This window comes from Gossypium hirsutum, chromosome D03 (assembly GCF_007990345.1).
Source record: "Gossypium hirsutum isolate 1008001.06 chromosome D03, Gossypium_hirsutum_v2.1, whole genome shotgun sequence".
In the NCBI taxonomy this organism is placed as follows: domain Eukaryota; kingdom Viridiplantae; phylum Streptophyta; class Magnoliopsida; order Malvales; family Malvaceae; genus Gossypium; species Gossypium hirsutum.
The window spans coordinates 43,390,102-43,404,187 of record NC_053439.1 but is presented as its reverse complement, the minus strand read 5'-3'; the positions used below and the strand labels follow the sequence as shown (position 1 = coordinate 43,404,187).

The following is a 14,086-nucleotide window of genomic DNA, read 5'->3' as shown; positions in this document are numbered from 1 at the left end:
AAACAACAACCAGAAGGGGGTATGGACGGTTAGGAGTAAGAGCTAATTTAGGAAATTTTGAAATTCAATTTTAGAGTAAAATATAATAAAAAGATATCCACCAGATTTCCTAGAGTTTAATTTAAACTCTAATGCCCAACCAAAAGAGTAAAACTAATCAAAAATATTTCTCCCTTACGTACAACAAAGCTCGAACATAGGTTTAAAACAAACAATGCAAAGAACTTAACCAACACACCATAACAAATTACTTTGCAATTTTACACAATTAAAAACTAAAAACTTTGGAGCGTTACATAGATCATCCGATTGAGACCCCATTTATGTGTGGATTCTAATTGAGTAATAACATTGAGTATTAAAATATAATCTTAATATGACACCAAGAGTTGATCCTCTAACCTCAGCATATTTTCTTCTTTGCTTTTTATTATTTTTAGTTAATTTCTTACATTGAATTTTTATTTCTAGTGTTTCTAGCTACTACTTTCATTATCAATGCTTATTCCAAAATCAAGTGTTAAATTTCTGTTATAGCATAATACTTGTAATATTGTAAGTTTTAATAAACTTCTTTGTGGATCGACCTCGGACTCTCGAGATTTTATTACTTGAATATAACCTACACTTGGGTTGTAGACCTAGAAAGCCACTGTCAATAATACTTTGAAGACTTCTTCCATAGAAGTCAATCCCCCTCAACAATAAAAGACACCTTTTATTGTTGATGATGGATCGTTTCTTCTGGGAGAAGTCTTCAAAGTGTCATCCTTAGGGACACCGTCCCGGTCTCTCAACAACAGAAGGTATTTTCTTTCAGGAGGATTTTGCCCCCTCCCTCCATAGAGAGTCGTTTACAGTTCACAGAGAGAGGCGTCTCGACTATACATGGACATACAACCACCCACCAAGTAGTGATGTGGACATTTCGCCTTTAATGGGATCGAACCTCTAACCTATTGTATATAAATCAATTGCTGAGGTATAAGGTAGCACTTAAAAAATTAGAATTGAAGTCACTAAATTTAAATACCAATAGACTGTCGAACTATGTTTACCAATTGAATTATGTCCAACTTATCACTGGGACGATTGAAGCGGACCTAGTGAATTAAATATTATATTAAATCCTAATAAGCAATTGCGAGTAAATGATAAATGGCGTTGAAAATTTATCAAATAAAATTATTAGTATATTCTTTTAGATATTTACGAAATGATTTATACTACATCAATAAATTTCATAATTTTAAAGATATATAATTATTTATTAATAGTATATGAGGTATATGATCGTAAATAATAACATTTTATAACCAATAATAAAAACATTTTTTTTCGGTGGCAGTAAATAGTCAAAGAACAGCAATTACAAGACTAACAAACAGATGAAGTTAAAACAGCCATATCCTAAATTAGAAAAGCTTTAACCAAAACTGTGGATACTTATAAATCTGTAAATTATAATGGTGAATGTCTGCAATAGTAAATGATATATGATAAAATAAATAATTGATAATATAAAAATCGTAAAATTAATTACATGTGTACAATTTTGTATAAACTAATAAAAAAGGTTATAAATATATTTGTATTAAAAATTTTAATTTCGAAAGCTTAACTTGCAACTAAATTATTAATTATATGTTTTAAAATTTACATCAAATTAATTAATAAAATTTATTATAGAATATTATAATAATTATATTTTAAATACTTCATATGTAAATTTAGATAGAAAAACTAAAATAGAAAGATTATATATTTAGTTTCTACAAATATTAAGCCTTAATTTTTTTTGTTATATCTATTTCTAATAATGTAATATAATGAAGATTATTCTAATTAGTTTTTATAAAACATTAAACTATCATGTGACATTTGGATAATATCACATACATAGTATATGATATTAAAATTAGTATGTATTATGAACTGGAGCAGTAGGTTCATTGGTCGAAAGAGAGTTCACCCGTACTTGAAATCAAAGTTCGCCTGTGTGGTAGTATGTGCCTGTGTACGTGTGAGTTTGTGCCCATGTTGTAAAAAAAAAAAAAAAACACCAACTAGTATATATTATAACAAGGAGATGTAAATTAGACTTATGTTTTTAAATGTTGCTCAAGTTTTGTTCTAATGTCAAATTTGCGACAAAAAGCGGCTAATTTACCAAAAAAAGCTCTTTTTTTTAAAATATACCGAAATGGGCTGATTTTCTTATTATTTACCGGAATGGTCCATTTTTCGAGAAATCGCGTCCACGTCAGCGTAATGTCAGGGTACGTGTCAGGACATCGTGTCCACGTCAGCGCGACCTGCTGACGTGGACGCGATGTCCCCCGCGCGTGAACAGTACCCTAACGGTCAAAAATTTGACCGTTGCCCTCCCACCCCAACGGTAAAAAAAAACTATAAAAACCCCCACCCTTTTTTTTTTCCACAAACAAATCCTATCTCAATTTCCTTCTAAAATCCTCTCAATTTCCTTCCAAAATCCTCTCAATTTCCTTCTAAAAATCTCTCAAATCCATATTAAATTTCAATTTCCCCTCAATTCCATTTTTTAAAAATAATTTTAATTTTTTTTTATATTTTCATCAATGGCCGAATCATTGATTCGTCTTGATAGCAATCACATATTGGTGGAGCAAATGAAAATAGTAAGTATTAAATTTAAATTTTAAATATTATTTAAGATATATTTTTATATATTTTTAGATAATTATTAATTTATTATTTGTTATAAAAGTCTGAAGATCGGGTATTGGAATGCAATATCCGGAATATGCATGCTCCTCTATCACCGTTAGTAGAGAACTACCTGCAGGAAGCGGGTTGTTGGCATGTGGCGACGGTAGGCCGAGGATGCAAGTTGGAGCCGAAACTGATCAGTGCGTTGATCGAGAGGTAGAGACCCGAGACGCACACATTTCATCTTCCATGTGGAGAGTGCACTATCACTCTAAAAGATGTCCATCTGCAATTGAGATTGCCGGTGGACGGGCACCCAGTCACCGGGTCTACCCAATCTAGCAATTGGGAGGCGGTGTGCTACGAGCTTTTGGGCGCTATTCCGGATAAAATGGATGGAGGTAAGGTGGAGATGGGCTGTTACGTGCCACCTTCCCCGATCCGAATGCAAATTCAACCGAAATTGAAAGAATCCGATATTCTCGATCATACATTCTTCAAATAATTAGAGGTTATCTGATGCCCAACACGTCACGGAGACGTGTCCATCTAAGGTGGCTGCTAAAACTCGTTGATTTTAGAAGAGCCGGTGAATTTAGTTGAGGGTCTGCTATCTTGGCAACATTATATCGGGAGATGTGCGGGGCGACGCGACCGAGGAGAGCAAACATCGGAGGTTGCCTGTCACTACTGCAATCATGGGCACGGTTTCGCTTTCCATTTCTACGTCTTCGAGTGAACCACCCATATACATTCCCACTCGTAATGAGGTAAATTTTATATTACATTTTAGAATTGTTATGTAGATTTTGTAAGAATAAAAGTATGCTAAAAATTTATTTAATTAGGTGGAACCATCCGACAAGTTATCGTGGATTACCGTCTGAACTTGAAGATATACGGCTTCTATTGGAGCAACGGTAGGAAGCAGAAGTAAGTATTATTGCAAATAGATATTTCCATACATTCGCTAGTGGATTGATATTTAGTATTTTATATTTTGTATTATGTATATAACTAATATTTCTATCATGTTCATGTAGTTTCAATGGACACCATACGAGGATTCAGCAATCCGGGCAGTAATCCCAAAAGAGTTTTTACAAAATCCGAACGCTTGGCATGCAAAAGTAGTGTTGATCAACTATGCAACCGTGGAGTCCCACTAGACAGATAGAGTCCTACGACAGTTTGGATGTAGACAACCGATTCCTGAGGACCCTGAGGTGTTTGACGATCACCACAAAATCGACCTTCGGCTATTAGGTAGGGATTGGCCTAGATACTGGTCAAAGTACACGAAAATGTGGAAAAATCGGCATGAATATCTATCTACTCGGGAAGAAATTATCGTTCTGGAGTTAGTGTGCGTTCCAGAATACATGCCATGGTTTAGGATCCATGGCAAGCCGTATTTACTTACGCCAGAGGAGAGGTAGCGGCAAATACGTGGCGGAAGGAAAATGCGCGGGCCTCTAAATCCAAGGCGACAAGACTACGAAGGCAGCCCCTCAACGAGGCCCAGACATTCACCCGGCTCATCATCAGCGGTCATGCAATCACCGTCCCCAACGAGAGCACTGACGCAGTCACCTGACGCAGCAATTCAACAGATGATACCCACGCAATCGCCTTTTCCTATGATGCCAAGTGTGTTTCCTAGCCCTTATATGTACCCTAACCCGTACATGTATCCTTTTCCGAATCCTATGGCAGGTTGGAGCCAAATGCCTGGATCAGCTCCATTTCTTGTTATGCCGAGCGGACCACCGATAACTAGGCCAGCGGCGCAGGAGGGGTCGCAAGAGGGGCCGTCGTGGAGCTCTCCTTTTTACCAATCGCCAACAACGAATGGCTTTCAAACACCGTCGCCGTTCATGATGCAAACACCTCCACATACACTATTCTGTGAAGGTGGATCATCGTCCCAAGTCCAACAACCAGATGCCGAACCGGAAGAACAATCAACACCAGAGGAAGAACAACCGCCGCCTAAAGCTAGAGGAAGGAGGAATCCAGCACATAACCGTCAACGGCCGCCATGTGGAACTGAATCCCCCGGGCATAGACATTGATTACCGTATTAAAATTTATTATTTTATGTAATGAAATAGAAGTTTATTTTATGTTATACGCATAAAAAATTTTCCGAGTTATTTTGATATTATTTGATATAATTAAATAGAAGTTCTATTTGATGTAAAAAAAATCCTAATTTATTTTAAAACCCTAAACCCTAACCTAATTTAATTAAAAACCCTAACCCTAACCTAATTTAATTAAAAACTCTAACCCTAACCTAATTTATTTTAAAACCCTAAACCCTAACCTAATTTAATTAAAAACCCTAACCTTAACTTAATTTAATTAAAAACCCTAACCCTACCCTAATTTAATTAAAAACCCTAACCCTAACTTAATTTAATTAAAAACCCTAACCCTACCCTAATTTAATTAAAAACCCTAAACCTAACTTAATTTAATTAAAAATCCTAATCCTAATCCTAACCCTAACCTAATTTATTTTAAAACCTAAAACCCTAACCTAATTTAATTAAAAACCCTAACCCTACCCTAATTTAATTAAAAACCCTAACCCTAAATTTAATCAAAAACCCAAACCCTACCCTAATTTATTTTAAAACTCTAAACCCTAACCTAATTTAATTAAAAACCCTAACCCTAACCTAATTTAATTAAAATCCTAAATCCTAAACCCTAACCTAATTTAATTAAAAACCCTAACCCTAACCTAATTTAATTAAAAATCCTAAACCCTTAATTTAATTAAAAACCCTAACCATTAACAAAATTTTTTGGGCTTAATAATTTTACATAGTTTGATAATTTTACTAACCATTAACAAAAGTTTTTGGGCTTAATAATTTTACATAGTTTTACATAAATGTTAGATTTGGTAAAATGTTTTGACTGGTACTAACAATTAAGAAATTAAACTAATTTGATAATTTTTTTCTAAAATTACATTCAACTATTGCGATTAGGGCATGATCGACTTGTATGGCCTGGGTTTCTACACCATCCGCACAACTTTTGTTGACTGGCTGTTTCTCGAATATCCATATTGTTCCGTATTCTAGTGGAGCAAGGTCGACCCTTTGGTTTGCGACGCAATTCTCTATTTGGTAACAGCTTGAAAGGAGCAAGAGATACGGGCGGCCACTTACGTTCATCTAGGACCGGTGGGAAAACGTGTCTCCATATGTTGTACATGTTTTCTAATTTGTACACTTCGTCCACATAACTCAGCGGATCCAGACGGAGTTTCTGACAAGATGCAATAACATGAGCGCATGGATAACAAAGTGCATCAAACTTCCCACAGTCACAAGTCCTGTTTCACAAGTGTACACGATATTGCCCGCCAACATCTTGGTGCGGTCTGTCAAACTCTGTGTGCATGATGTTTGCCCTCGCCTTCGCCTTGTTAATTTCTTGAACTACCTTACTGCACCATACATGGTCACCCTGCATCTGGCCTGCATAAGTTGCTGCTCGCTTTGGAAATAACCCCACCAAATGGAAATATGTCTCTCGCACAACCGATATTATCGGTAGTAGGGGTGTGCAAAATTCGGGTAAAACCGAAAAAATTTGGTTAACCGATCAAATTCGGTTAATCGATCGGGGATCGATTAATTATTTTTTAATTTTTTGGTTAGCGGTTAATTCGATTCGAAACTGGTCGGTTAACCGAATTTTTTCGGTTAACCGAAAAAATTAATAAATAAAATTATAATATATAAATAGGTCCACTATTCACCTAAACCCAATCTAAACCCAAGTATTCAACCCAACCCAACCCAACCCAATCATAAAATTAAATTACAAATAATTTAATAAATAAAAATAAAATTTTAAAACTAAGACTAAAACTAAAGTCTAAAAGTCTAAAAATAATTTAATTATGTAATGATTCAATTTGGTTAATTCGGGTAATTCGATTAATTCGGGTAATTCGGGTAATTTGGTTAATTCGGGTAATTCGGTTAATTCGGGTAATTCGGTTAATTTTTAACCAAAAATAAAAAAAAACATATAAATTTTGATTAATTCGGTTAACCAACCGAATTAACCGAAAAAATTTCGGTTCGGTTAATTTTTTTAAAAAAAATTTCGGTTCGGTTAATTTTTTTAAAAAAATTTCGGTTCGGTTAACGGTTAAAGATTTTGAAAGGTCAGTTAATTCGGTTAATGTTATTTCGGGTCGGTTAACCGATCGATTAACCGAATGAACACCCTTAATTGGTAGATGACGCGTTCCTTTAAGAACATAATTTATGCATTTTGCCAGGTTCGACATCATATGGCCATATTGTAGGCCTCCGTCGTATGCTTGTGCCCACTGTTCGAAACGTATGTTACAAAGGTAGTCCGCCCCTTCTTCGTTTTGGGATCGTAAAATTGCCAACATCTCGTGAAAACGATCTTTATTTATTTCATACCCTGCCAATATAAGTTCATAGCGAATATTTTATACCACTTCTACCAATAAAACTAATTCAAATTGACAAACGAAATAATACAGTTATAGAGTAAATACCCATGTTGGTCACTTGTCGTCGTTCGCTCTTAGATGGATATTGCCTGTAGTAGTTCGAAGTAACGTGTCTTAGGCAATTTTTATGGTGTGTGCGCTGCCACAAGCTTCCCTCTCGATCAAATGCAGCTAGTATACCGGCGCCCCGATCTGAAATAACACAGATATCAGGTTGGGGGCACACATGCCTTCTTAACCTAGAGAGAAAGAAATCCCAGTCATCAGACGACTCCCCCGGTGTTATTGCAAATGCAATTGGAAGAATTCTCCCACCGCCGTCCTGTGCCACTACAACCAATAGCCGATGAGTATACCTACCGAACATGAAGGTACCGTCAATTTGTACCGACGGCTTGCAGTATGGAAATGCGTCTCGGCATTGCTTAAAGGTCCAAAATAGGCGTTTGAACACTTGGCATCCACGTAGCAATCGGCCGTTGTAGTGCGCATGTTCTGTTTCAAGGTCTGTGATGGCACCTGGGACGTATCTCTCTAGCACCTGACACTATTGCCATATTTCATTATATGAGGCGTCCCACCCACTATCCAGCTTCTCCAACACCTTTTGCTTAGCTATCCAAGCCTTGCGGTAAGAGGGCGTGTACCCCATTTGGCTACGGATATTGGCAATTATCACCGGCACTAAAGTCCTAAGATCTGCTTTTATCATGGGCAATATCAAGCTAGCCAACATAGCTGAATCCATTTTGGGATGATCTTGTGAAACACCTACAGAGGGAGTACATTAAATAATGCAACATTGCAAAATAAAATTATTATTCAGATACATCAATACTGTACCTGCAGCACATGTATGTGGACATTTGTACTTTTTTATCTCTCACAACCCTGTCATTTTCCTTAACGAGGTGACGATTTTCCATGAACATGTGCCGTCTTGCACCGCACACTTCGCCTCAAACTTATCAGATTTTGATTTAACGACGTGGTAATTAACGCCGTTTTTTATGCTATGCTGTTTCAAACCACCAATAAAACTATTCTTATTGGTAAACTGATTACCAACTTCAAGTTCATCGAAATCTACACCCGAACTTGTACGATCGCGCATCCGGTGTGGTAGATCTGGAAACTCTAACGCATTATCCGCTGACAGATCGACATCATGCATGTGGGCTGGAGGTGAGTATGCTCTGAATCGTGGATTTTCTTCATCATTTGAACTCCTTTCACCATCTTCACCTTCTGTTGGAATAGGCTCCGATTCAGAAAATAATCCCACCTCTGCACCATCCAACTCGGGCTCTCGAGGTGGATCCACATCGGAGTCATCTTCTAACCCACAATCATCTGCAGCGTACGACGTCCCCTCACCGGTTGATGTCGTAGGTAGTACGTCATCCCTTCTTCTAGGCATTTGATAACGTCCCTAATTGGATGTAGATTGCCATCCACTAAAACTTGATGCAGTTCCCCAATACGTATTTCCAGCGTCAAACATCGAGCCACCGACGTACATGTCTCATCCACCGACAGAGTGTCTTGCGGGGGATGTGCATTCGACACTGCTACCGAATATGGGCCGTTCCGTATTTTGTAACCCGCTAACCGAGTGTCGACCAGGGGTCGTGTATACATCTCGAACACCGGACGGAAGTACATTAGTTGGCGACATAAATTGTACATATAACTCAATATAAGTTGATCCGCTAGCAAGATGAGTCTGTACTATTGCCTCCAAGCTACGAGCACCTTTTATGTCGAACGAGTCATATGTCACCGGATCAACACAAGAACCAAATCGATACGTGATTGACAGAACTTTCATTGACGTCGTTCCGAATATTTTACGCCTAATTCTTTTACGAAATTCTGTCAAATCTATGTTCTGGTTAAATGACAGTCGCACCGTATTCTCCGACAAAAAAACACTATTCTCGGTGTGGCAAACCTCACAATCGTAGTAAATAACAGCACTAATACGTTCACTCATTTTGAAACTCTAACTTTCTTAGCCTCTCTAAAATGTTTCTGCTATGACTTATGCATTCTAATAACATTTTCTGCCTAATTTATAGCCTCAGCCCAAACTTGCTACTATAGCGAAATCGCGTCCACGAGGGCACGATTTCACAATTGCTTTTCAAATAACATCCTGGTAGAAGCGATTTTATACTATTTACTCAGAAACATCAAAAAAAAATTATTTCTTACATAACCAACTATAGCGAAATCGCACGAGGGCACGATTTCTTCTCAAATAGCATCCTGGTAGAAGCAATTTTATACTATTTGACCAGAAACGTTAACTCGAAATAATTTATTCCGGGACCCCTAAATCCTAAAAAGCCTGCACCCTAAACCCTAAAAGCTAGAAAACCCAAACGTGAAATCAACGTCAAAATCGCGTCCCTGGGAACGCGCTACGTGGCAGGACATCGCGTCCACGTCAGCGCGACCTGCTGACGTGGAAGGAAATTGCGTCCTTGAGGGTGCGGTTTCTTTTCACGTCAGCAGATCGCGCTGACGTGGACGTGATGTCCTGACACGTACCCTGACATCGCGTTTACGTGGACGCGATTTCCCGGAAAATGGACCATTCCGGTAAATAATCAAAAAATCGGCCCATTTCGGTAAATTTAAAAAAAAAGAGGACTTTTTTTAGTAAATTAGCCACAAAAAGCAGCACATTTCATGCAACGTAGAGAATTGGCTTAGTTGGAAAAGTCCATAATAATTCCAGGATCATATCAACCCACTTTCTCAGGTTCATATGAGTATTGCCTTTAAAAACAAATCTGAAATCTGAATTTAAAGTGTTTCAAATCTAAGGCGTAACGCCACATGTTTGCTCAACTATAGTCTACATACATTCCAAATATAACAACATATGTTTTTATTAGTAAAAAGCGGAAAAAGATTTTGCAAATTACAGTTTATTAGTTTGTCCAAAAGTTTAGCTTAGTTGATGATGAGTTTCCGACCTGAAGAAACAAAGTTAATGTTTTTCAGGTTTATATAATTTGATCTGGTGGAACAAATATACACTTACATCATGGAGATTTCAAGACTATTCATGGTCAAAATATAAACTTGGGGGAAGAAACCTCTATATCATATTGGGGAAGCCAGTTGAATCCAAAAGTACAGCTTTGATATTCTCAGGATTGATGTCCTGCCCTTCCTTGCATTGCTGGAAATTTGAAAAACACAACAATTAGTATGTTAAAACTCAAAAGCAAACTGTGAATTCTCGATAAGAATATAGAAGATACCCCTCCTATCCTTTACTTGCATGATAAACCAGATAGGAGAAAGCTATAATCCAAACTGCAGATGCTTTTCTCATGATAACAGAGTTGGCTAAGAGGGAAAGCTACATATATTCGTTTTTCTTTCATGTCATGATCATGTTAAAGTTTTCATGGTCACCACCGTTATTGCTGTCATCAACTTTTGAAAAGCAAAATGGGAAGCTTACAAGGAGTCAGAAAATGTACCTCAGCTCGAAAGATATCCATGGAAAAACCGTTGAAACAGCTAATGACTGCTTGCTGGGCGTCAAGTCCAAGGTTGTCCAAGGCCCTGATTATGGAGAGCAAAAGACCTGGTCTCCGCCCACAGAACATGTGGATGTTTACAGCTTTTCCTTCTCTCAGCCTTACTTCAACCTATATAAATACAGTCACACACACACACATTTGGCTAAATCAGTTAGCATACAATTTGGCTAAATTTACAATGTGACTCATATCTAATGACGCTACATGCAAACCATTTCTATGTTACTCTCTGACTCTTCATTTTTCTTCAAGTACCCATGTACAACATATATATGATCAGTTAAAAACTGATATTTGCTAAAACTCAGAAAGACCTAACTAGATATAATTGCAGAAACAAAGAAAAGTAAAAGGTGAAAGTATCTTTTCATGATATAGATATGAAGCTTACTCTTGCTGGCTGTCCATTCAGACCTGGTGATGAACTGGGGCCAAGTTCATCCTTGATACGGCTAGGAAAGGTAGCTGGAGTGGGTGTCAATGGATGGAAACTGCTGGTTGTAGGTGTCAGTGAGGAGCTTGGAAGGGTTGACTCCAATTCATTGTGGAGGTCATTGATTCTCTGTAGAAGTTCCTTCAGGTACTCGATAGCATCCCCGAGAATTGAAGCTCTATCCATCTATAAGTAAAAGGAGAAGGTAAATCATACTATTTCTAAGAAGCAAAACTAAGAAAATACGAACTTCCCAAAACCCTTCTTTTGCAAGTAAAGCAACATGCTCCTTCTTCGAGGTTAGTTAGATTAGAAGTTTAACTACTCTTCATTTGACAAACCCATGGGTATGGGGTACATTCAAATTTTTTAAAGTTGTTTCCATGAATTTAGAGAGTCGGCTTCGTGGGCGAGCTAAACATAGATACTTGAAGAAAAATATAAACACAGAGCACATAGGATGTATGTGGAGAATGTGCCTTAGACTTGCTTAATAATAGGTCTGTAGACCAAGTCTTTAGGGATTTTTAATTTTTAATTTTTAATTTTTTGTCACATGATGTTAGGAGTAAGTTAAGTGTTTGTGGCATGATTTTAGGAGTAAGTTTAACAGGTTTCTGTTTTTTTTTTTTTGCCCATATAATCTGAACAATACAACAGATTATTGTGTGCTTCCAATATATCTTTCTTTCATATTTTATGTGTTTTATATCGTTGCTAAAATACCAACAATGTAACTATTTACGGTGCTCAAATATAAAAGTATAAAGACATGATAAGAAAAGATTGCAAGTATTGAACTTTACTTATGGATGAGTTGAAAGAAGTTACTGAAATGTGGTCCAAAGAATTATGGTGAAATTTGAAACACACAACCAGACTCCATGTGAGAGAAATTAATGCTAACTTTCTCACAGCATTTTCAGAAGACATAAAAACAAAAGATTGCCAGTGACTCACATATAATCCAAAAATGCCACCCAGAAAACAAAAACACACACACCAAAATAAGAAAAAGTAGGAAAATTTGATGGTTTTCTGAGGATCAAAATGAACACAATAGTTCATACTTGAATTCACAAGATAAAAAGAAAGTCTGAAAGAAAATTCTTACTTTGCTAATCTTTGGAACAACAGAGCGCAACATGTAAAGCCTATCATTGAGTTTCTTTCGACGGCGCCTCTCAGCCATCAAATTCTTAGCAGGAAGCCCTTTCCTTTTACCCTTTTGGTTTTGGTCTCCTCCAGTAGCACTAGTGTTTGCATTTATGGTATTTCCCCCATTTTTAAGAGTTTCCTCCACCTTGGTATTCTCAGTAAACTCATCTGAATCATAGTTCAGAGCTGACCCATCAATGCTCACATCTTCTACATCATCTCTGTTGTTAATTTTCCTCTTCTCAGTCTCTTCTTTACCCATTTCTTTCTTCCCTTTATCTCCCTCAGTACCACTTTGAACACTAACCTTTCCTCCATCTAACACCCCGAAATTTGGTCCACTATCAGCTGAATTCTTCCTCATAGCTGCTCTTTTTTGGAATAAAGTAGGTTGTGCACCAACGGAAGGACAACTTTCTAGTGGCCTTAACAACTTAGATCTCTTTAAAAACAGAGCATTTCCAGGATTCTCATCAAACCCTTCAAAACCAGCAAACCCGGTACCATTTTCTGGTAGCTGAACTATCCGAGAACTCGAAAACTGAGCCTCAGGACACAAATTAGCAGGGTCTAAATGATTATCATGACCTAGATCAGTTAAACTACCCAAAACCCCAGCATTTCCCCTGTTCAACAAAGTAGTACCATTTGTTGCTTGGTTGTCAAGGAACCCAATTTCACTCAAATCAAAACCATGGTCTAAAGGGCTATTAGAAACAAAATTAAGGATTGAAGATAAGTTTGGTTTTGGTTGGCAAAAGTACTGTACCTGAGATGGGTCAAGATGGTTGAAAACGGAGGAAGATGGTGAACATGAAGATGAAGAATCCACTGAAGGAAGAGAATGATGATGGAGCAAAAGATTATCTTGATGATGGTCACCAAGATTTGAAGTAAAGGAAAGGTCTCTAATATCTTGATGGCTTGAAATGCTGTTGTTTCCTACGTACCATTCATCATCTAACATGGATTTGAATGTTGAAAAAGTACCCATATCTTCTTTGTTCTCCATTATAACACCACTGTTATTGTTGTTATTATTATTGCTGCTGTTGTAGCTGGTTCGGTTCCATGAAGCTGAGTCTTTATCGGCCACTAACCCTTGGAAGCATGGGTTTCGGGAGAACTTCTTGATTATGCAGGACTCAAAATTTTCTTTGTTTTCTTTGAAAAGAGAGAGAATCAAAACCTGACTTTGTTTTTTGTTGAGCACTTATGAACTTAAAATAGTGTGGGGAGGGGGAATGGGGCAGCTTTTGAGAGAGAGAGAGAGTTGCAGAAAGGGCGAAAGCTTTTTGATGGAATCAGCTAAAGGGAAAAAACAATCAAATTGTCGATTTTAGAGGGATTAAATGATACGTGGTGAAATAAATAAAGAGGTAAATAAAGTTTGAGGAGTTGAAATTGGGTGTAACATTTTAGGTCGCTTTCAAAATCTTCCTATAAAACACACAAAATGCTCAAATTAGGCTAAAATTTGTTAAATAAACCTTTCAAAAAAAAGTTTAAATTCAAATATCTTATAGATTTTAAATTATACTTTTATTTTTTAAATATTATTTAATTCAATTTTCATGTTTTATTTTAAATACATAATTTTTATTACAAAGTAGATTAAAATGCCTTTTTTAAAGTTTAAGCCCTTACATTATTTTTGAAAGATTTGACAATTATGTGAGTAATCTAAGCTCTAATTTGAACATTTAGTGAATTCGTAAT

General features: G+C 36.8%; 1 protein-coding gene across 1 annotated transcript; it reads right to left on the bottom strand.

The window, feature by feature from the left end:
* Positions 1-10,092: 10,092 nt before the first annotated feature.
* On the bottom strand, positions 10,093-13,763 carry LOC107949636 (transcription factor ICE1). Its single transcript, XM_016884369.2, has 4 exons — positions 12,324-13,763; positions 11,168-11,395; positions 10,714-10,884; positions 10,093-10,406 (listed from the first exon to the last, which is right to left on the bottom strand). The coding sequence occupies exons 1-4, from the start codon at positions 13,377-13,379 to the stop codon at positions 10,323-10,325; spliced, it is 1,539 nt and encodes a 512-aa protein (XP_016739858.2). The 5' UTR covers positions 13,380-13,763; the 3' UTR covers positions 10,093-10,322.
* Positions 13,764-14,086: the final 323 nt, after the last annotated feature.